This window comes from Lynx canadensis, chromosome B3 (genome assembly GCF_007474595.2).
Source record: "Lynx canadensis isolate LIC74 chromosome B3, mLynCan4.pri.v2, whole genome shotgun sequence".
Classification (NCBI taxonomy): Eukaryota; Metazoa; Chordata; class Mammalia; order Carnivora; family Felidae; genus Lynx; species Lynx canadensis.
In genome coordinates, this window is record NC_044308.2 from 12911372 (window position 1) to 12934957 (window position 23586).

Sequence of the window (23586 nt, forward strand, 5' to 3'; positions counted from 1 at the left end):
CCATAAGGGAAACCTTAGTTTCCCCCTTGAACTGTAACATATTCATTTTTCTGCCTACCCCAGCTAGGCCCTTCATCGCCTAATTGTGGTGTTTCGTTCATGTTGCATTCTGATGAATGAAGATTTATGAAACAAGCATTGGCCCCTTGCGTAAGTTCATAGGAAGTAATTCAGTGAGGCGTTCATTTGGGAGGAGGGAAGAGGTCACGGACCGTGGACATTTCAGTCAAGAGTGGCTGGGAGAACTGCAATTACAAATATACCAAAGTCACATGTTATCGGCAACGTGGAAAGATTTCTGGTATTTGGTCAGCTCGGTGGGCTTCTCTCATGGCGGCTGGTATATGGAGGGCTTTATGCCTAGGAGGAAGCAGTGTGCCTGCTCACATAGCGGATCTTGGGTGTGAGAACCTCAACAAGGAGAGGAATAGGTGGGGCTAGTTTCAGAGGCCAACCAAAAGGGATGAGGAGACCAGGAATGAGTCCAAGGGTTGTCCAGGACTCAGAAATAATTCCTGGTGAGCGGAGGAGTATAACTGGGCATCAAATGTATGGTGGTGTTTCCCCACGCAACTCCCCACAGTTCTTCCAAATCCAAACCATGTTTAAAGAACCTACAACAGCCTGTGTGCTCTGTAAAACACCCCTGAGCATCCCAGACAGAGGTGATCTTGTTCTTTCTCCTGGGCTATTGCATTTCCTTCCTGAACTTTTTTCTTCGGTTTCTCACTGCATTACTCCGTTCCCATGAGTAAGAGCGCTTTGCTGCAAAAATTATCTAGTTGAATATCTGATCCTGGGTTTTTTTTTTTGGTGTGTGTTTCATTTACAATCACATCTTCAACTTGTTACTGTGACCTGCGGGTCTTTCCACTAACTGACCCCTGATTAGCATTCCAACCTTCTCTCCAGTCTCGTTTCTCTATGATCCATCCCAATGAGTTGTCTTACCATCTTTAAAGATGTGAAGCCTTTATTGATTGATTGATTGATTGATTGATTGATTTTTACCTCTGTTGTGTCTTTTGCTCGCGCTATCCTTCTCTTACTAAAGAGAAAGTTAGTTGAAACAAAGCACTGCCACTCTCTAGCACTGGGCAAACACAAAGAAATAACTTACTAAATATCTTATCTTTGGCCTGCATGCTTTTCTAGAGAAATAATTAGTGACATTGAGACCAACCAACCCTATCTTCCAAGTGGCTTTCTTCATGCTTTTATTACTGTCCCTTGACTTGGGTTCAGTCATTCATCCGCTTTAATAATCATGGCAGTGATGATGCCTCCTCCCTTCTGTCATCGCGTTGAGTCCTTCCGACAACGCTTGGGGAAGATATTACTGTTCTCATTTTACAGATGAAAAAAAGGCTATGTAGCGTTTCCACGAGCTGCAAGTATCCGCTGCGAGGATAGAACCATGATTTAGAGCCAATCAAAATGAATACGTCCTGAGCACCATTAAATACATGCTTCATGTTAAAAAATGTAATTGCCTCACAACTGTTGGAGATGACACAACAGGAAAGCGTGTAGCATAGTAGTTAAGGGCACTCAGCTCCATAGTCAAACTCACTACAAATCAAATTGTTAATAATTTTATTTTCTCATTTAAAATGTTCTTTTGATGACTATGCAATCATATATAATGATGTGCTCTGCTATTTTTATTTACAACCATATGTGAATAAGACACCATGAGAAACTCTAATTTCGGGGTGTGTGTGTGTGTGTGTGTGTATGCATGTGTATGCATGCAGAGATAGTTTATACTGGTAGATGCTGGATGATGGAAACTGTCATTCTGTTCCTGTTTTCTTTTTTTCTTAAATAACAGTAAGTGCCCCGTACATACATAATAAACACTCCATGAAGGTTCGTTGAATGGATGTTTGAATTGATTAATCAGTTCCTCAGTTTTAATTGATTTGGAACCCATGGTATATTTGACTGCCTTGACTTTCTGGGCATTGATGTAGATGGAAATAAACCTCTAACCAGAACTTTCTCCTGCTCCCCCTTTTCAAGCCACACACAAATGTTCACATGCTGGGGGGTGCGGGGTATTGCAGCGGGGGAATATTTGTAATTCATGTATCTGGAGTATCTCAGGTTCTGTTCTCTTGAACTTGTATAAAGCCATAGTTTAGATTCTGATTTAGGGCTTCCTGGTCTACCCTCCAGACCACTACAAGCAGCCTTGTGTTGTGACATCATCCAACTGCAGTGTTGGGTAACAAGTTGTTGAAATGCAAAGGATACAGTTAGACTTTTAATGCTCATCTTGACTGTAGTTTCAGTTCAATAAATCTTTGAGTATCTATTACATACAAGACACTGTCCTATGTTTTATGTAACTTATGCAAATTATATATGCTTCAGGATTTCAAAGAGTAAAACTTGAACAAAATGACCATGATGCCAGGCAAATGTATTTTGAGCCAGTTATAAGGTATCATAAAACACCAAGTAACATAATGGCTTATCCCAGTCAGGGGAACCAATGAGAAAGAAAAAAATAAAATTAAATTAAAAAAAGAACATTCCTAGAGGCACTTAGACTAAGAGGCACTGAGAAATAAAACATAGGCAGTTTTTAAGAAAGGTAAATTTTTGTGTGCCTAGAATTTAGAAAATATGGTAGGAGAGAGTCAGTAAAAACAATAGATGTAAGTTTGGGCCATATTTGGATTTGATCCCCTTGGATCTCATATTAATAGTTGTAGACTCTGTCTCTAGAGAGCGGGCAGACACAAAAGGCTTTGAGCAGGAGTGCACCATGATGAGAACTAAGCTTTGGGTTATTACTTTGGCCTTGATGTGAAAAGTTAGGAAATAGAGAAAAGTATTATGATAATACATGAATTTGAAATTTATTAGAGTAATCTGGGCCAGAGATTGTAAACTTGCAAACAATAGGGGCCATATTTGGTCCAGTGTGTGTGTGTGTGTGTGTGTGTGTGTGTGTTAGTTATTTGGTTTCTGTCTTTTCTCCTTTTCTTCTTTATTTTTAAATAAATTTTGTAAATGTTTATTTTTGAGAGAGAGAGAGAGACAGAGCATGAGCAGGGGAGGAACAGAGAGAGAGGGAGACACAGAATCTGAAGCGGGCTCTGAGCTGTCAGCACAGAGCCTAATGTGGGGGTTTAAACCACGAACCGTGAGATCATGACGTGAGCCTTAACTGGACGCTTAACCAACTGAGGCACCCAGGCACCCCTCTCCTTTTCTTCTTTATTCCCCACCCTGGACTTCCTTACTTTCCAGATCAGTTCTTTATCCGTATCATTTGTAAAGCAATATATGGCTGCTTGGGAGCCCTCAATTGCATGGCCTTTGAAAGCATTCCTAGGTCAGTGCAAAATCATACCCATTGTGTCTAGTGGTATGTTACCTGTCATAAAAAAATTAATGTAAAATATAGTGTATATATAAGGCAGTTTATAAAACTATGCGTATGTGTGTACAAGTTAAGGAATAACCATTAAGAAATACTTGTGTGCCTATCACCCAACTTGAAAATTAAAAATCCCCATTATTTTCGAAGCCCTTTTCCTTTTGACTCTTTGTGATCGAATCCTTCTTCATTCCTCTTCCCCAGAAGTAATGGTGACACTGAATATTGTGTCATTCTCTCACTGTCCATTGTAGTTTCATCATTCTCTCCCTGTCCATTGTGTCTGTCTCTGAACAGTGTAATTCAATTTTGTCTGTTTTTTGGAGAGTGGATAAAAGCAATCACAATACTTTAATGCCTTACTCTGCGGGTTGCAGATTCACTCAAAATAGTATTTTTGACGTTCATCCGTGTGGCTTATCTTCATGCTGTACATTTAACTTTACAAGTAAATTATTTGATTTATCCATTCTACTTTAGATAGACCTTGGATTGATTCCACGTTTGTTGTTTTGTTTTATTATTTTTTTTTAATTTTTGTTTTTGGCTGTTATGAAGAGGGTTCTTGATAATAGTGATACGTGTTTCGTCTGGGGGGCACGTGCAGTTTAGCGTCATGACTCCTAATGTGTGGTGCCGGGACATCAGCGTCAGCATCACCTAGGAACTTGGTAGAAATGTAATTTCCCCGTCCCCACCCATTGCCTTCAGGGATGAGACCCAGCAATCTTGTTTAAAGCAACCAGCCCCCTGGTATTTCTGATGCACACCAAAGTCTGAAACCCACTCCTCCCAAATTTATACCTAGGACTAGAGTTACTTGGTTATCTGATCATTCTCTTTAGTTAATGCCAACCATTTCCCAAGTGACTGAGCCATCAGGCATCAAATGAAAGTTAATCATTGCTCTGCATCTTGGAAAACTCTCGGGATTAGCTGGCTTTTTCAATTTTGTCCATCCGACGTGTGAAGCGGCACCTTGGAGTGGTTTGAGTTTGCACTTGCCTCATTACAGATGAGATTCAATGCGTGGGGGCCTTTATGTGCCTCTTTGTTCTTCGTTATGTAACCCCTACCTTTTTATTGAAAAAAAATTCTTACGTTTCATGTCAGATGTATCAATAATTTTTCCTGTGGTCTGTGCATTTTGTGTCATTGTTGAGGAACCATTCCCGGGCCCACGGTCATAAAGATACCCTTTACGTTTTCTGTGGCTTTGCTTTTTATACTAAAAATTTAAAGCTCCTTTCGATTTGATTTCATCATTGTGCTCTGGCTCTCCAGGTAATCGGTCTCGTACCAGTTCTTGAATCTTCTACTCTTTCCCAGGGGCCTGCAGTTTTCACAAGGTCATGGATCAAGTTGTGCTGTCCCATTGGTCTCTTGTCTACACCTCTCTCAATGTGACACCAATATTTGGCTTTAGCGTGGTTCCAATTTGTTTGACCTTTTCAGGAATGACTTGGCTGTTCTTGGCTTTTTGCTTTTCCACGTCAGAGTTGGAATTGGCGTGTTGTATTCCACAAAACCAGGGCAAGACACAACCAATATTGAAAATGAGGCAGACTCAGAATTACTGAGTGAACTGTCAAAATCGAGACATTGAAACATCACGGCAAAACGAAGCCAAATGAATATAAATAAGAAATATTTGTAATGAATATAAATGAGAGCCAAATCGATGCAGTAGAGTACGTGTGTAAAATAGAACGGAAAATAAAGTGGGAAGTGGTCTCTTCGAAAAACTAGTAAGATTGACTGTTCTCTTCTGAGAGTTTTCAGTGGACAGGGTAAAGGCACGAGTATCAGGTATTAAAAGGGGGAAATTACCCAGATAAGGCGGAGATTGAACATAAAAGGATATTATGAAAGCATATGCTTAAAATGTTAAAAAATGTATGAAATAGGTAAAACTTGTAGAAAGGTGTCTCAACGTGACTAAAACAGTATGGGAAACTTAATGGCCCTAAACCCATTATATAATTGAATCAGTAATTTAGTATCTGTCCAGAAAATAAAACATAAGGCCCAGATAACGTTAGAGGTAAATTTTACCAAACATTCAAGGAACATATAAAACAAATCTTATATAAAGTCTTTCCAATTATCTTCTGGCTATTATCGTCTTCTTCTTCTTTTTTTTTCTTTTTAAGTCAGTCGTCAGTTTAATTTTTATTCATGGAGAGGAAATACTTTTCTTCTTCTTTTTTCCTTTTTCCCTCCCCAGTGTCTGCCTTCCGACCTTTATTTTGGTCATTAGTTACGTGCCTGCACGTGGTTTTTCTTTCTTTTCATCGTATTTGAGTTTCTTTAAATCTGTAACTTCACATCTTTGGTAAATTTGGGGAAATTCTCAGCCAGTATCATTCATAGCTTTTGCTCTATTTTCTCTTTCCTCTGTCTTCCTGGATTCCAAATTTTTATGTGTAAATTAAACTTTTCTCAGTGTGCCATATAGCTTTTTTTTCTGTTTTATTTTCTTAGTGTATTTATCTCTGCATAAAGTATAGATATTTTTACACAAATACACCAAATCATGAATCTTCTCTTTTCTGTTATGCTAGTAAATTATTTCATGAGCTCTTCATTTTACTCACCCCTTTAAAAAAATTTTTCTAGCTTTCCATTAGATCTTATTCTAGATATACCAGTTCTCTGCTGATATTCTCCATGCTTTTATCCATTTTCATATATATATGTATATATACATATACATATATATATCTATATATATAGATATATATATAAATCATAGCTGCTTTAAAATTCATATCTGGTGACTCTAACATCGAAATCATCTGCTTGTTCTGGTAGTCTTTTTTTCTCTTGATTGTTGGTCATTCTTTTTTATCCTAACTAGGACGAGTTATTTTTATTAAATGCTGGATAAGATTTATTAGAGTGTCATAGGGGATATGGACTGTGTTATCTTCCAGCAGAGAGGATATAGAGGAGGTGGGAAGAGTTGAACAAGTCCCTGTGATACAGTCAAGGCTGAAACGATCCAAGGAAGGATTTCAAACGTTTTGAGGATTTGGCTGTTTCTAGTTTGCCCCTGTACTTAGTGCATAGCCCTTCAGGTGTCTTAATAAAAGCATGACCCTTTTCTCTTGTCTCTCAAGTCTTAGCTATCATAGTTTCTATGCACTCCAATTTTAGCACCCTAGATTATTACATTAGAAACGAGCTCTATGCTGCTAATCTGTGCCCCACCACCATTTCGTCGCACATAGTGAATTGGTCCTAAATTGAGAACTGGCAAAAGAAAACAAACAAACAAAAAAATCCCTGAAGGAGGTAAAGGGGGGCAACCTAAGCTTCGCCTCATTGCATCTGTCTTCGATTCTTTTTTCTATAAGTTTTAACATTTATTTTGAGAGGGAGGGAAGGGCAGAAAGAGAGGGTGAGAGGATTCCAAGCAGGCTCCTTGCTGTCAGCACAAAGCCCGACACGGGGCTCGATCCCATGAACCATGAGATCACGACCTGAGCCTGAATGAAGAGTCAGATGCTCTACCGCCCGAGCCACGCAGGCATTTTGTTTGCTTTTGTGTGGGTTTTGTTTTCTGTGGGAAGATGGAGGTGCAAAGCTTCCGCTTCATACCGCAAAGTTCAAGTTTATGTTTCTACTTCACACACGGGCTTAACACAAGAGTGTCTTAGAATTCCTTGAATCAAACCGTACCTCTCCCAATTTACGGGTTCTACTGACCCCTATTTTAGTTCTAGATTGCCTCATTACGCACAAATTAGCGTGTTTTTTTGTAAGTCCACGTCTGTGGAGGTTCGTGTACACATCTGTCATTGCTCTGAGCACATACATGCTTGCATTCAGCCTTTAGACCAGGGACAATTTTCCATCTCTTTGAAATCTTCTTATGCACTCTTTCATGAAGGTCTTTTGGTGATAAGAACGGATGGCTTTTGTGTTTCCGAAGTGTCTTTGTTTTACTCTTAAGGCGATTCTAAATGGAAAGATGGAGATTGTATATATTCCATTTTCTTGCTTTTCTTGTTGCACTGAGAGGTGAAGTTACTCAAATTGCTTTTTTCTTTACAACTGAGCCATCTTTTCTCTTTAGCTGCTTTTAAGTGTTTCTTTTTTGTTCCCAGGTGTTTTTTTTTTTTTTTCCTTCAGTTCTATGGCATTTTGTCCGTATGTATTTATTTACTCGGGGGTAAATAAATTTATTCACTCGGGGGTGGGGGCGGGGGAGAGTGAGCAAGAGAGAGGAAGAGAGCGAGGGAGAGAGAAAATCTTAAGCCAGGCTTGGAGCCTAACACAGAGCTCCTGTCTCCTGACGGTGAGATCATGACCCGAGCCAAAATCAAGAGGCAGATGCTTAACCAACTGAGCCACCCAGATACCCCTCTAGTATGGCGTTTTTAGGCCTAAATTCCTTATTTACCCTGGTAAGGATTTTTTTTTTTTTTTTTTTTTTACTTCCTATAGGGTCTCTTTCAACAATTTTGGAAAACTCTCATTTTATCTTCACATATGACCTCTTCCTCTTTCTTTCATTAATCCCCTGCCCCCACCCTGACCGTCTTCTCATCTCTATCATCCATGTCTCTTCACTTCTCTTGGATATCCGTATCTTTGTCTCTCTTGTCTACATCCGGAAGTAATTTCCTTGGAGCCATTTCTCTGTTCACTGATTTTCTCTGCAGCTGCTTCTCGTCTGTGAATCACTATACCCCTCGCGTTGAAGTTGCATCCTGACTGCTTTCTGTTGCTCCTCACCGATAATCCAGCTCAGGCTCCATGGTCCACCTTTGAAATAATTTCCTTTCCTTCTCTACCTTCATTGTACTCAGTGCAACACCTTAGGTGAGCACGGCTATAGAGAGGCGCGTTTAGGGCCTCTTGACGCACATATTGCGTTTCTGTAATCCACCCTTCTTTCCCCTCTTCTAGATGCTAGCACTGTCCTCAATCTCTAATACGTACTCCGCATCCTCTCTCAGGTCATGACTGTGATTGGCACAGGTGCCCTTCTGCTCACAGCCCCCCAGCGGCTCAGCTTCTCCCTTCGAATAGACATCAGAGACCGTACAGCTGTGGTCCCAGCCCCTCAGGACTGACTCCCGGGCCTCTCCCGGTTCTTCACTTCTTTTCTAGAGGTCTTACTCATGCTGCTTCAGCCACAGAGGTACTGCCTATTCCTTGCACGTACCCGTTGTGCTCCCACTTTTGGACCTTTGGATCCACTCTTCCTTCTGACCAGAAACCCTGCCTACCCGGATTTCCATACTTCTTCCAAGGGCTCTGCTCATATGTTGCCCTCTTGGCAAAGCCTTCCCTGGCCACCCCCACTTATAACTGCACCCCCAGCCCTGTTGCCTGGTATTCCCTTCTTTTCATTACTGTTCGTTGTGTTTTTTTTCCCCACATAGCAGTTTTTATCGATATTTAATATATACTTGGCTTATTTATTTTATCTGTCTCATCCTTCATCCCCAAATACAATGTGAGTTCTGTTGAGGCTGTTTTGTTATTGCTGGTGTTATTGTTAGGAGCGGTGGTTGGTTTGCTGGTTTCCTTCACTCTTGCTTCAAAGTCAGCATGGTTCGGCTCTTTTCTGGCTGGAACCGTAGAGGGTGCGGAAGAAAAGTAAAAGAACGCTCCCGCTGTGCCAGAAACCCGTAAGGAAAAGCAAAAGTATTTTGCAGAGTTGAAGGTCAAGCATCTGGGGGCGCCTGGGTGGCGCAGTCGGTTAAGTGTCCGACTTCAGCCAGGTCACGATCTCGCGGTCCTTGAGTTCGAGCCCCGCGTCAGGCTCTGGGCAGATGGTTCGGAGCCTGGAGCCTGTTTCCGATTCTGTGTCTCCCTCTCTCCCTGCCTCTCCCCCGTTCATGCTCTGTCTCTCTCTGTCCCAAAAATAAATAAAAATGTTGAAAAAAAAAATTAAAAAAAAAAAAAAAAAAAGAAGGTCAAGCATCTGGGGAAGAAGTTTTCCCAAAAGGTGCTTCGAAAGGCAAGGAAGAAGCTTACTTATGAAAAAGCTAAGCATCACTTACCTAAGTAGTATAGGCAGAGATACAGCACTGAGATTTGCGTAGCCAGTATGACAAGAAGACCTGGAAACTTCCGCGTACCTGTAGAACCCAAATTGGCATTTGTCATCAGGATCAGAGGTGTCGATGGCGTGATCCCAAAGGTTCAAGGACCTTGGGACCATGTATACCATGGGGGTACCCAAAACCTGCAGTCGGTGGACGAATTGATCTACAAGCATGGTTATGGCAAAACCCACGAGAAGCAAATTGCCCGGACAGGTAACACATTGATTGCTTGATCTCTTGGTAAATATGGCAGCATCTACGCGGAGGATCTGATTCACAAGCTCTGTACTGTTGGAGAAATGTTTCAAAGGAGCAAACAACTTCTGATGGCCCTTGAAATTATCTTCTCCATGAGGGAGCATGAAGAAAAAAAGCTCACCCATTTTGTCAAAGGTAGAGATGGTGGCAACAGGGAAGACGAGATCGACAGGCTTATTAGAAGGATCAACCAAGGTATCTCCCCGATTAGTTGTGTGATCTGGTCAGTTAATACACACCTACTTTCACATTTAAAAAAATTAAAATAAATCAACAGAGTTCACAGTAAGTGTTCAACAAATGTTTCATGAAGGGACAATGAACAATGAGTTTATACATGAAGTAAAGCAGTGACAGGAAATGGGGTTAAGGTATGGTGCTCTGGGATGCGTTGAGGAGGAAACACTTCAGAGGTGAGGAAATGCTCAAGGAGTAGCTCTCAAAATGAGAGCTTTTGAGCTTTTTCTCAAAAGCAAAATCCCAAACACCATTTCACGTGTTGGGATCTGCAAATAGTGTACTGTGATTGGGAATCTAGAAGTTGTGGTGGATATTGGCTTAGGGTTGACAGTCCAGTAGGAGCCAGTTAAAGGAAGTTCTTAAATATTAAATTACGATGCCTAAGTGTCATCACGTAGGCCAGGAAGCTATAACCAATTTTCATCAGGTTCATGGGCACGAGAAGACCTGGAGGTGTTTTTCGGTGTTTACTATTGTTTTGCTTTATGATAGTGGGACGTGTGACACTTTTTTTCTCTTTTAACCACAACAAAGGCATTTGCACTTTCTCGAGAAGGAGTTGCTTACTGATTTGTTAGAGCAGTGAATGTGTACTTGGTCAAATTGAAAACCGATTCTTGTATTATTTCCCTTTTGTTTAACCTTGGAGTTCTTTGGAAGAGAAGTAGCACAGCTTTGTTTCATCTTTACCCAGTATCTTTATTCTAAAATAACGTGAATGAGAATCTCTTCCCCCGAGTATGCCCTGTGCTTACACGATGGTTATTCATGAAGACTGTATGATTATTTCAGGAGACACTGGTTTTCCATGTCTAGATTTAATGTGTATTGTAACCTATGAACCGATTCTCACAATATTGGGGAAGACATGCATGTGCATTTTTAAAAATTTTTTCTAATTGTTTTTGGTCATAAGGCAAGGACCACTCCGGTGGTTTTCACTGGAAGCTAATCCCCTCTTCGGTATTTTGCAGATAAAACACCTTCCAACTCCTTTGAGTACTCAGTCAAAGTTATTGAACTTTGAAACAGTAGTACCTTAGCCAAAAGGAATCAACTTGCCCTTCCTTCATGCATCTTGGGATATTGCTTCTCAACATGACTTTAACTCAGTGGTCTAGTACGTTCGTAGTTTGGGATAAAGATATTTGATGGCCATTGGATTGATTGATTGCTTAATTATTTCCAGGTCACTTCCTAATGAAACCTGAGAAAAACGGAGCCCAATGGGGTCTGTAAAACTTTTTGTGATACGAGATAACATCCTTCTCATATCATACCTAATCAAATTATACCTGGAAGATTTGTTCAAGTGTCTATGGCAGGATCTGTGATGAAGTTCTTCAGTCACAGCTAACTTGGAACCACAGGCATCACATATTTCTACCTTTAGCATTATCCTTAGCAAAACACGAAGTCTCTTTATGCATCACTTTTTTCTCGTCCGACATTTGGCACGTATATATTTTTGTATCTGTTTTTGTAAAAATGATTACAAACAGATTTGGGGGCAAAAAGTGAAATCATGTTTGTAGCTAAAGGTTTAAGGTACTTTCTTAGAGTTGCTTTTTGGGGGAAGGTAAGACTGGGTCACCTTAGCATCCGCATTGTGGAATGCAGGGAGGAAACCCACTCTTATGTGGATCCTGAGAAACTTAACAGAAGACCATGGGGGAGGGGAAGGGGGAAAAAAAAGTTAGAGAGGGAGGGAGGCAAACCATAAGAGACTCTTAAAAACTGAGAATAAACTGAGGGTTGATGGGGGGTGGGAGAGAGGGGAAAGTGGGTGATGGGCATTGAGGAAGGGCACCTGTTGGGATGAGCACTGGGTGTTGTATGGAAACCAATTTGACAATAAATTTCATACTAAAAAAATTTTAAAAAAACTTAAATACTGTATTTTTTTAGATGGACAGTTTTCACTTTTATTATTTTTTATGTTTCCTGCTCATATTTACTAGTTATCATTCAGTGTATGAGTTTATCTTCCTTCACCTCATTGAGCATATTTTTAATAGGTGGTTTAAAGTTCTTGTCTTACAATTTTAACATATAATTCACCTTGAACTTGGCATCTGGTGATCATCTCTTCCTTGAAAATGATTTACATTTTCCTGACTCTATGTGTGTTGAGTCATTTTTAATTATATCTTAGATGTTAGGAATGGTATGCAGTAAAGACCTTAGATTTTCTTAAATTCTTTCAAATAAGGTTGAATTTTTTTTTTTTTTTGCTGAGTTTATTTATTTATTTTTGAGAGAGAGAATTCCAAGCAAGCTCTGTACCATTAGTGGGGCTTGAACTCATGAACTGTGAAACCATGACCTGAGCTGAAATCAAGAGTCAGACTCTTAACTGACTGAGCCACCCAGATGCCCCCACATAAGGTTGATTTTACTTTTTTAAGAAGACTTTTAACTTCATGAAGCTCTAACTGCCAATTCTGTCACATCTCCTGTGGGTGGTGGCTCTGATCCCAGTTAAGCCTTTGAGTCTGCCCCACATCTATGGCAGAGACCCGTAGTGGAGTTCACATACAGAATTTCGGGTTTTCATTTGCTTGTGCTCTCCTTCAGTCCACTTCTGTGCTCTCTGGTGGCCCTGATTGTCCCCAACTTCTTTCCATGTTTCTTCCCCTCAGAAAGAGGGCAAATTTTTCTTTTGAGTTTTAATCGGCTGGTATTATCATTGCGAGCACAGCTGTTCTTGAGGTAAAGGTGCAGAAACATTACAGATCTGATTTCTTCTGCTAAGCTTTGAATTCCCCTGCAAATAACCTTGGGGCAAAGTCTCCTATCTACCTACCAACTATCAGAGTCTACTAATTATCCTCGGTCTTTTTTGCAAACTTGTTTTCAGGGTATTATTATTATTGTTATTATTTTGCTGAAAAGTGTGTATTTAGGAAATTAACTCTTCATCACAGATATAAGGAATATGCCTTGATTTTTAAAATGTTTCTGTTCTTTTTGTAAAGTTAGCTCTACGCTCAACGTGGGGTTTGAACTCACAACTCTGAGATCCAGGGTTGCATGTCCTACTGACTAAGCAACCAGGGGCCCCTTGAAAAGGTTTCTAAAGGCACTAGTGTCTCACTCTGAAAGAGTTTTGAGCCCTCTGAATATTTAAATGTGGCTCCTTTTTTGTTGTAAAGCACTTTCCGGTATTACTTAACTATACTTGATAGAGGCAAATCTTACAGCAAATGAGGTGTTTACCTAGCACAACAGCCCTCTAATAGTAGTTGATGTGCAAGTAATTTGGTTAAAGACATTTTATAAATAGCTTTATGATGAAGAAAAGAAACTAAAAATATGCTATTTCCTAATTTTTCCCAATAGTTTCATATCAGCCTCTTTTCACTTGAAGTTATATTTTGCAATATAAGGAAAACAATAAAATTCCACTTATCCAGTAGACATTAAGAACTAGTAACCATTTAGCATACAGTTAAAACTCCTAATCCTGAAAAAACTTTAAGAACAAGGAAAGGGAAATAGGTAACAATTCGGAAAATCTGTGGCTTTCCCTAGTAATCATTCTACTATTTTTCTCTGCTTTTCTCTATGTTGTTCATATTAAAGCAAAACAAGACATGAAAGTAAAAGAAAGAAACCTTTAAAAAGAAACTGATAGGAATATGTAAATTATAAAACAGTAAATAAAGCTGCTAAAGCAGACCAGATTAATAGACTAGAGAAAATCAACAAGATAAAAATACACATTGATTCAAAAATTGTTTTTAAAATTCTACACTTACTTATTTTTTAAAGTAGATTTTTTTTTAACGTTTATTTATTTTTGAGACAGGGAGAGACAGAGCATGAACACAGGAGGGGCAGAGAGAGAGGGAGACACAGAATCTGAAACAGGCTCCAGGCTCTGAGCTGTCAGCACAGAGCCCGACGCAGGGCTCGACGCAGGGCTCGAACTCACGGACCGTGAGATCATGACCTGAGCCGAAGTCGGACGCTTAACCGACCAAGCCACCCAGGCGCCCCTACACTTACTTATTTTTAAGAAGTATAGAGATTCAGCACTAAAAGAACATCTAAGTAACACATAGATTGGAAGGCAAAAAAAAAAAATTGCCATGATTTTCAGTGTATATGATTTTCCACATCAGGTCTCCATAAGGATAGATTTGAGATCTTCTGGGATGTCTGGATGGCGGGCTCAGTCAATTAAGCCTCTGACTCTTGGTTTCAGCTCAGGTCATGATCTCACGGCTTTGTGGACTCGAGCCCCGTAACTGGCTCTGTGCTGGTAGTACAGAGCCTTCTTGGGATTCTCTTTTTCCCTCTCTTTCTTCCCCTCCCCCACTTGCGCTGACTCTGCCTCTCTCAAAATAAATAAACAAACTTTAAGAAGAAAAGAAATCTCCTACAACTAATAAGAGGGGTCAGGAATAATGTGAACAACATATAAAAAAATCAGTACTCCTGTGCCCCAAAGTAACTAAAGTATATAAATTTAAAATGCCCCCATTCATAATAGTATCAAAAGTCTTAAGTTACTTAGCAAAATAATAAAAAAAAAACATATGCAAAGTCAGTATGATGAAAGTAATAAAATATTTTGAGATATTATATAAAAGTCATGAATATATGGAGATATAATCCATATATTATGGATTATATCCTTATGATTCAGAAAGCCAATATCAAGATATCACTTCTCTCCAAACAAACATACATTCAAGGCTATCCCAATGAAACTGTCACCAAGAATTTTATGGACTGTTACAAGTTGACTCTAAAATACATGTGGAAGGGTAAAGTACGAAGAACCACCCAAGATAAATTTGAAAGTGAGGTAATAGAGACTTGTTCACTCATATGTCATCTGGTTACTAAACTACAGTTAAAGATGTGGTCTTGTAAAATAGAAATATGTATCAATGGACAGGATTATCGTGTACATAAGTAAACACTCTCCTATGGGAACTTGGTATGGAGCAGAAATGGCAATGAAAACAGTGAAAAAATAGGGATTGGTACCACAATCTGATTGTAAAAGTTGACTATAAGAGAAAAGTTCAAACTGGAAGCTTGTTTCCAATTATAAACCAAAAGACACTTGAGACAAAATAAGAAACACACACATACAATTGTCTTTTGGGAGAAAACATGATGAGATAACTTTATCATGTCAGAGTAGAATATGATTCCTTAAGTAGAACATTGAACATGAAAGGTACAAAATCTGAGATTGCAGATGAATATGTTTGACTACATTAAAAAATAAAACTGCTGTTTCTACTTAAATTTTCAATGATAAGAGAGTATAATGGATAAATTACAAAACATTCATTTGAACAGGGTACCATATATCAGTTAAAATGAATATAGTGGATTTATACCTACACCATCAACAATCTATGAAACATGCTATTGAATAAAACATTTTAGAATGATCCGAACATTTTGATGTTGTTTATGTTATTTCTAATATAAACCTTCAATGTCCTTAGGCAAAGATTCACATCCACTTTTGGTTGGCTTCTGGGAATGAGAGGAGTAGGTTGAGGGAACAGGTGAGGATCGACAATGGGAAACAATTATCTGACATGTTTTACTTTAAAAAAAAAAAAAAGGAAGAATAATACATAAATTGGAAAGAAAAGTGACAGTACGTTGACAAGACTTCACGGGTGTGGGTGCATGGGGATTAGTTACATTACTCTATGTAAGTTTTTTTCATTCTTAGAATATTTAGTAATATGACATGAAAAAATTATCCTAGGCATAAAGAATGGAGTATACCAAAATAATGGCATCAAAATAATCCTGTTGCCAGAACCTGAAAATAATATAAAAAGGTTAAATAGATAACACATGTAACACATGGGTATCTATGCAAAAACATCTTCAAGTGTTGGCAAATACCATACAAATGTACATTAAAGGACAATTACAGTCCAGTTAAAAAGAGGTTTCTTCCAGAAATACAAGTTTACTTCAATATTAGGAAATTATAAATATAATACACCGTGTTGAGGTTGTAAAATGAAAAGGAAAAAAAACCTTCCTTGTTTTAAAAGATAGTAAACCCTCCTCCTTTCCTGATTTTAAAAATAATAAGAAATAAGCCCTCGTTGAAATTGATGTAAGTATTTTTATTTCAAAAATATTTTCCTTTTTCAAATGTTTTCATGGAGGATTCTTGAAATATTTTTAAAATATTAAGAATAATAAGATGAATGCCTGTATGTCAACTTTCTAGTTTAAAAATGATTTATTATATGTGTATTCTTAATGTGAAATGATTTATATAGCTCAGACTAAAGGTCAGCATCATGCTTGATGATAGAAAAATAGAAGCATTTTCATTAATTTCAGGAGTGAGACCATGATGTCCCTTTCAACAGTTTTATTTAGAATTGTTTAGTTAGTAATAATAAAAGTAAGTACACATATTAGAAGGTTATAGATATTAGACAAGAGGAAACAGAAGCAGGTCATTTGTAGATTGTGTGACTATATTCTTAGAACTCCCACCCCCCCCCCCAAAAAAATGAAATGAAAAGCTATTTGAAATAGTATGAAAATTTAGTCATGTTACTAATTTAAAAGTTGGTATGTTCAAATTATTAGCTTTTAAAGCAAATAATTATGTTCTTGAAACATATAATAGAATACATGATTAAATTCAGAATAGCAACCAAAATATAAGAAGGAAATCTATAATATCTGCAAAAATAAAACTCTAGCATGGTAGAAAATGTTTTCAGTAATTAGTGAAACAATACTGCTTTGGGAGTGGAAGATTTAATATTTAAGATGCAATAATTTGCCTCTTCTAAGTTGATATGTTATGAGAGTGACTTTTTCTATGAAATGGTCACAAACTCAGAGGCCGATAGAAACTGGGCAGGTATAGCACAGTTCTGGCCCATCATTTCCTTGTGACCAGCCAGCCTCCAGATTAGAAAAATTTCAAGATTTTTAAAGAGACTTTGGCTATCTGAAGTTTTCATCTGGCATATTTGGATTTTTAAACATTGACAGCCAATTTCAAAAGTCATCACACTCTATAGTTCAAGTAAACCTTACTGTTGGCAAAATTTGGTCTGTGGCCGGACTCTGTGAGACCTTGGGTTTTTCCATACTGCTTTACTAAATTCTGGTAAATCTAGGAGCAAAACACTGACTGTGGTTGACAGGGTCACGGGATTTCCAGGTATGGGGCTACTGTATTGTCCATTTTGGAGTGCGACTGGCCAACTGATCTCTATACCTTCCTCATTTTACTTTCGGTTCTAAAACTGTGTTAATTGCGTGCGTGTGTGTGTGTGCGCGCACGCGTGTGTCCCTGTCTGTAACTGTTCTTCAAAGCTACCATGGACAGAGTGTGCTGGATTTAATTTCCATAAGTCAATGAGAAGGATTTTAAAACGATTCCCATCCTGATTTTTCAAGCAGTGATTTTTGTCTTGTCCTCCAATCAGGTATTTTTGGTCGCCGTCTGGAATTTTGAACTGTACATGATCCCCCTGGCCTTATTACTCCTCTTCATCTACAATTTCATCATTCTCACAAAAGGGAAGACGGGCAGCATCCAGGACAGCCAGGTGAGCAGAGATTCCAGTAACTGTGACATTTGTCTAGAGAAAGACCTGTGAACGACAGCAAACCACCACCACCAAATCATGGCCCAAGTGCTCTTGGTTTGAGAGACGAGGAGAAACTTGGCACACACGTTCATGTTCTAGTGGAGGACTTTTATTGGGTGTAACCTGGAGCGTTTCTTCTAGGCTATGTTCCTGAGTCTTGACCTACCTTCTTAGCATGAGGAGGGCCCCCGGGTGCTCGGTCATCATTACCATGCCGGCCGCGGATTTCAATGTGTGCCCATCTGGTTCATTGCAAGGTTACTGTGAATTACCTTCCCATCCACTGAAAAGACGCCTTTGATGTCTCCTTGAGCTCCTTCAAGACACAGAAGGCATTTGGGAGGCTAACTCAGGCCTTTCCACCCTAACACCCTTTGCAGTTTTTGCCTCTGGCTGAAGCCTTCAGAGCTTTGCCAACTGCCGGGGAAATCAGAGGGCGAGTGGCCGTGGGCACCTCTATTTTGCGGTGTCCAGGTCTTATAAATCTCAAGCTTCCCATGGTGTTGAAGGAAGCACCCGCAAGCCTTCTTCTCAAAGACCTACCCCAGCGTCTGCTTGTCATACTTATTCTCTGACTCGCCTTCCCTTATTCCTCGTGTCCCAGCCCAAAGAATCTTTTCCTGCTCTGGGTTGGCAGGAACTTGTATTTATAGACTTGCTTTCTGGTATTATCTTGGCATCCCAGATTCAAGAACCAAATTTTTAAAACAAATCTAAGAGGGACGCCTGGGTAGCTCATTCAGCTAAGCGTCCGACTTCAGCTCAGGTCATGATCTCACGGTCCATGAGTTCGAGCCCCGCGTCAGGCTCTCTGCTGACAGCTCAGAACCATGACCTCGCTTCAGATTCTGTGTCCCCCTCTCTCTCTGCCCCATCCCCTGCTTTCACTCTGCCTCCCTCTTTCTCTTTCTCAAAAATAAACATTAAAAAAATAAACAGAAATCTAAGATTCTGAGACATGTTAATAAAATATCTTCACATTGGGTTTTTCCAGACTCAAAAGCTGACCAACTTCACCCACTTTTTCTCACAATGCTATTATTTTTTTTAAATCTCTGAAATAATAGATATTAAAAGGATGTTTTGCTGTCATTTGGGATAGAAGGGAAGTAGAGAAAAGAGTGTTTAGGCAGGGAGCAGAAACATCAAGCAAATTCAGAATTCTATTCTGTTTGATATTTGATTGTTTAATGCAATAGCCACGGGCATATATCAATAATGAGGGGCCTAAAGATGCTAGAAAAAACTAATAAGTAAATAGCTTTAAAGTACAGGATTGCTTAAGGACTAAGCTTCACAGAGGTGCAGATGAAGGGAATTTTCAGAGAAACATCTTTAGTAAAAAGTGCTGTCAACTAACATTTTTACAATTTCTTTTGTATTTAATTAAATTAAATTAAATAATTAATTTTTTAAGGTTTATTCATTTTTTTTTTTAATTTTTTTTTTCAACGTTTATTTATTTTTGGAACAGAGAGAGACAGAGCATGAACGGGGGAGGGTCAGAGAGAGAGGGAGACACAGCATCGGAAACAGGCTCCAGGCTCTGAGCCATCAGCCCAGAGCCTGACGCGGGGCTCGAACTCACGGACTGCGAGATCGCGACCTGGCTGAAGTCGGACGCTTAACCGACTGCGCCACCCAGGCGCCCCAGGTTTATTCATTTTTTATACTTCCAGAAGTGTTCTTTTTTTTAAATTTACATCCAAGTTAGTTAGCATATAACACTTTTACAATTTCTGATCATGTTTACTTTTCAGCTACATCTATGGTATGTGTGTTTATAGCATGTGTGTGTGTGTGTGTGTGTGCATGCAGAAATGTGTATGTATTCGTAGGCAGGTGTCTATGCACGTACATATGGGTACATAAGTATACATAAGTGCATGTGCATATAAATGTGTGTGTATATAAAATCTTTTTAATTTACAGAACATTTTCAAATTTGTTACCTATTTTTTTAAGTTTATTTTGAGAGAGAGAGAGAGTACGTGTGTGTGCGTGTGTGTGTGTGTGTGTGTGTGAGCGGGGAAGGGGAAGGGGAAGGCAAGAGAAGGGAAGAGAGAATCCCAAGCATGTTCCGTGCTGTCAGCACAGAGCCCGACATGGGGCGCGACCTCACGAACCGTGGGATCATAACCTGAGCTGAAATCAAGAGTTGGATGCTTAACCGACCGCACCACCCAGGCACTCCAAATTTGTTGCCTATTTAAATCTTGATAACATAACCACGGAGGAGGCAAGGATTACTATTTTTACTTTATACTTGAGGGAACTAAACCCCAGAGTGGCAAAGTGATTTGCTCAAGGTCACACGGCAGAAAGTGCTGGAACAGTGTCTTAAGCTGAAGACTTTGTCCCAGGCTGAAGACTTCTAACTCCTAATCACAATGTTTTTCCTCCCACAATGTGTTTTTATTGCATGTGTTTTTACCCATTTGCTTTCACGAAATGTGTACCACCGACGGTGAACAGGTGAGTTCTCCAGCCATCAGCGGACTGTCACACATTGCGAGCTGCCGCTCAGGGGAATTCTGGGGGTAATACAGTACCAGTCCTGGAGAAATTGCCTGGTAACTGCTCAGCGGTTTTATGGCGGCTAGCAGAGGACTCTGGATACTTCAGAGTTACTCTTTTTTTTTTTAAGAACGTGAGAGTGACAATTCTGTTTCCTACTGGAACAGTGGCATCTAAACAGCACGCCTGACCTTTGCAAGGTGGTTGAGCAGAAAGGTAAGCGTTCAAGCTCAAAAACCACCCTGGTTTTCTACTCCTCAGCGTGTTGTCTGAGCTGCCGAACCCGCTGGACGGGGTACCAACATGTGTTGGCTTTTAAATATTGCAGTGTTGGGATTACAACTTATCTACTAAATAGCCAAGATTTTTTTTTTAAGTTTATTTATTTTGAGAGAGAGAGAGAGAACGAGCACGCGCGAGAGAGGGAAGAGAGGGAATCCCAGGGAAGCTCCACACCATCAGTGCAGAGGCCCACGTGAGGCTCAAACTCCAGAACCGTGAGATCATGACCTGAGCCGAAATCAAGAGTTGGACTCTTGACCAACTTAAGCCACCCAGGCGCCCCAAGCCGAGATGGCTAGACCAATCTGAACAAGCCTGTTCCCGGCACCTGGTGCTTCGGCCCCCAAACAAAAGCCAGGTGCCTGTTAGTCCCAGTCAGTGCCAGTCCCTAAGTGTCCTCCCCTCACCTGCCCTCACCCCCCTCCCCAAATCACAAGGAAAACAATAATAATGCACAGAAACCTGTAACTTATTCTTGAGATTGATTATATTCAGACTAATGCATTTCCTACTGTCTAATGTTTCAGTAATGGCCCCAAAGGAAAAGAGCAGTCATTATAACAATGAGCCTAGCACAAACCGAGTATGGTGTTCTCAGCCTTAACGTAGCAGTTGGCTCATTTGTCAGAATAAGAACCAACTGTTTACAGAAAGTACAGCTTGGCAATGCAGTTTGAAAGCTGGGTGCCTTCAAAGGGCACTCGCCTAATACCTTTATTTAGAGTTAAGTTTTACGTAGATTATGCATCCTGTTTTATAGTCTTGCCACAGTGTCCCTGAACTTTCAAACCACTATTTTTTCCAAGAGGTTATAACGTATTCAAAAAAAAAAAAAACACTAGTGCGTCAATTATGTAGAAAACCTTACAAAGTGTGTACGGGTTTAATTTGCATTTGATCGTTTCAGCGGATGTCACATTAACAAATTGTGGGTTTTTTTCCTTTCAGGAGAGCACAGACGTAGACGAAGAGGAGTATGACGATGACAAGGTACGTGTGCTCAGGAAAGCTCGCAAAAGGAAACGTTCGTGTCGTCCGCAGATGGCATTTTACCTGGTTGAGTGAAACCCTGTTTGAAAAATCTATTTATTTGTTTGTTTGTTTGTTTGTTGGCATTATGGAGTGTCCGGGATAGGAATGTTTTTGTAATTTATAAAGGATATCGGTTTTTAAAGATCTTAGTAAGAGAGGATATAAAAGGGGTAAAATATAAGGGAAAACGGAGATATTATACAAAGCGTACCTATAGGAGGCTTGTCATTTGATGCGAGTGAAGGTGAGCCTTCCCCTGGTGTATAAAAGGTACATAAAAGGTAGTCTAGAAAGTCCAAAGTAAATCAAGTGAAACTGCTGTTCCTTTAGCCTCCTGTCTGTGCTCCGTGGGGTGGTCACCCACTTTGGAGCCTGTCACTTTCCCAGCTGTTGCTGGCAGTGTTTTCAGCTATATGTCTGTGTACATCTGTCCTTTTCCTTCTCCTGGGAGAATCTCTCAAATCGGCTGCTTTTGTTGTCATTACGCTTTCAGACAAACCTTCTGGAATATAATGAAAAAAAAAAAGTGAAATGCCAAATGAGATGCGACCAGCTTAATCGACTTCCAGCCCCCTAGAACCTGTGGGTGTATGGGGTTTGTGAGGGGAGCGCCTGGGAGGCTTGCGGGAGGGGGGAAGGGGGCAAATGGGGGAATCTTAAGAGTTAAGTATCCGGTATAAAATGCCCAGAAGATAGCAGCGAATTAAACCCTGGCTCCGTGACACAAACAGCCTTAAAATTAATTGGGCAAGCCAGATGGTTTTGCCCATTTGAAACAACTTGGGTGGATTACAAAGCAAATCTTGTTTGTTGTGCTAAAATGATCGCTAATAGCAAAATGATAAAATACAGTAGAATGTGTTTTAAACGGAAGTGACTCTTTCCAGAACAGGGTCACGCAGACGCAACTTTCTTCTCGACGGATTGATGTGAGTTGCTTCCGACTGATGTGACTCCTTGAGGGCGAAAAAGTTGTAGCCGGGCTAACATGCGTGCTGGTGGGATGTTTCGCCAAAATAAACACAAGCACTAATGAAATTGTTTTAAACCTTTACTAAGCAGAATTCTAAAATTTGATTTACCAAGGCTGGGAAGTGGGGAAGATATCCTTCTGTTTGGCTCTGTTGAAATGAGCCCTCCGTAGAAGAGGGAGTCATCTGCCCTTTAGAGATAATCGTGACCATGTGTCTGTGGCCCATCTGCGGAGGGCATCCAACAAGAAGACAATGAATGAGAAAGTGGGGTTCAGTAAACCGGCAGGCAACATATCCATGCCGTGGGGTCTAGACCAGTGGTTGTCACAGTGCGCCCGTCTACTCAGGTGCCCCAAGGATTGTCTGCGGGGATCTGGGAGTCTGGAGGTAGAGCCAGTTGGGCTGTCCTTCAGGCCTTTCTGGGCAAGGACAACTGAGTTGGAACCATTGCATCTACATGGAAGAGCCTTGGAGCTCTTGCATTTACCCAGGCATGGCCCTCCCCACCGCAGATGGGCCAAACCCGATTCGCACAGAGGGTGTTGGCATCACGACGTTCCCCATTTCCTTCGGGGCGAGTCTGTTCTGGAGATACGTTGATTGTCGTATTTTCACAGGACCTTTAAGAGCCATAGCACGGCCATGCGTGTTTGCTTCCTCAATTTTATATGTCTATGATATCATCCAGAGGAATAAATCTAAAATGAAGTTTTGACTTCTCTCTATGCCTCTTTCTGCTTAACACAACCCTTCACCTGTTATTGAGACTGGCGAGCTTTGCGGTCCTTATCAGTATCTTTCCACTCGCACTTTGCTACGAGAGCTGTAAGGTACGGAGGGATTTTTAGCTTCAAGACTTCTGGAGCCCGCATCATCCACACATATTACGGTCCATCATTTCTTCGCATACAGCAAGCTTCCACAACTGAGATGTGCTCCTCAGAGACCTGCCCACACAGGCACCGGGCTGTTGCCCTCCACAGTGTGCTGTTTCCAGGGGCTTGTCCACAGAGCCCTTCTGGCTTCTGTTGCATGTTAGACGTGACAGACCAGGCTTCTGGGAACTGTAACACACCCAGTGAGCGATGAGCTGTTTACAAATTGTAAACACACAGCCGTTTCCTTCCAAACCAGAAGAACAGAGGAAACTCCTTTCTATCCAAACTATCCATCTTGAAAGTGACACTCCTTAATTGCCAGCGCCCCTT

The 23586-nt window shown here is 40.3% G+C and overlaps 1 protein-coding gene and 1 pseudogene across 7 annotated transcripts in view; both read left to right on the forward strand.

The window, feature by feature from the left end:
- MCTP2 (multiple C2 and transmembrane domain containing 2) overlaps positions 1-23586 on the forward strand; it is a 238322-nt gene that overhangs the window by 186000 nt on the left and 28736 nt on the right. For 5 of the 7 annotated variants that reach the window (XR_003969321.1, XR_003969322.1, XM_030317466.1 and 2 more), the window contains 2 exons: positions 17409-17531; positions 21321-21362. Coding sequence is in view for 5 of the 7 variants with exons in the window: in XM_030317466.1 (XP_030173326.1) it covers positions 17409-17531; positions 21321-21362 (165 nt within the window). In the remaining 2 variants the exon portion in view is untranslated. Of the gene's footprint in view, positions 1-11146; positions 11620-17408; positions 17532-21320; positions 21363-22291; positions 23094-23586 lie in introns of those variants that run through there. The other 2 variants (XM_030317469.1, XM_036064278.1) reach the window with 2 other exon arrangements.
- LOC115515963 lies at positions 8817-11161 on the forward strand (annotated as a pseudogene).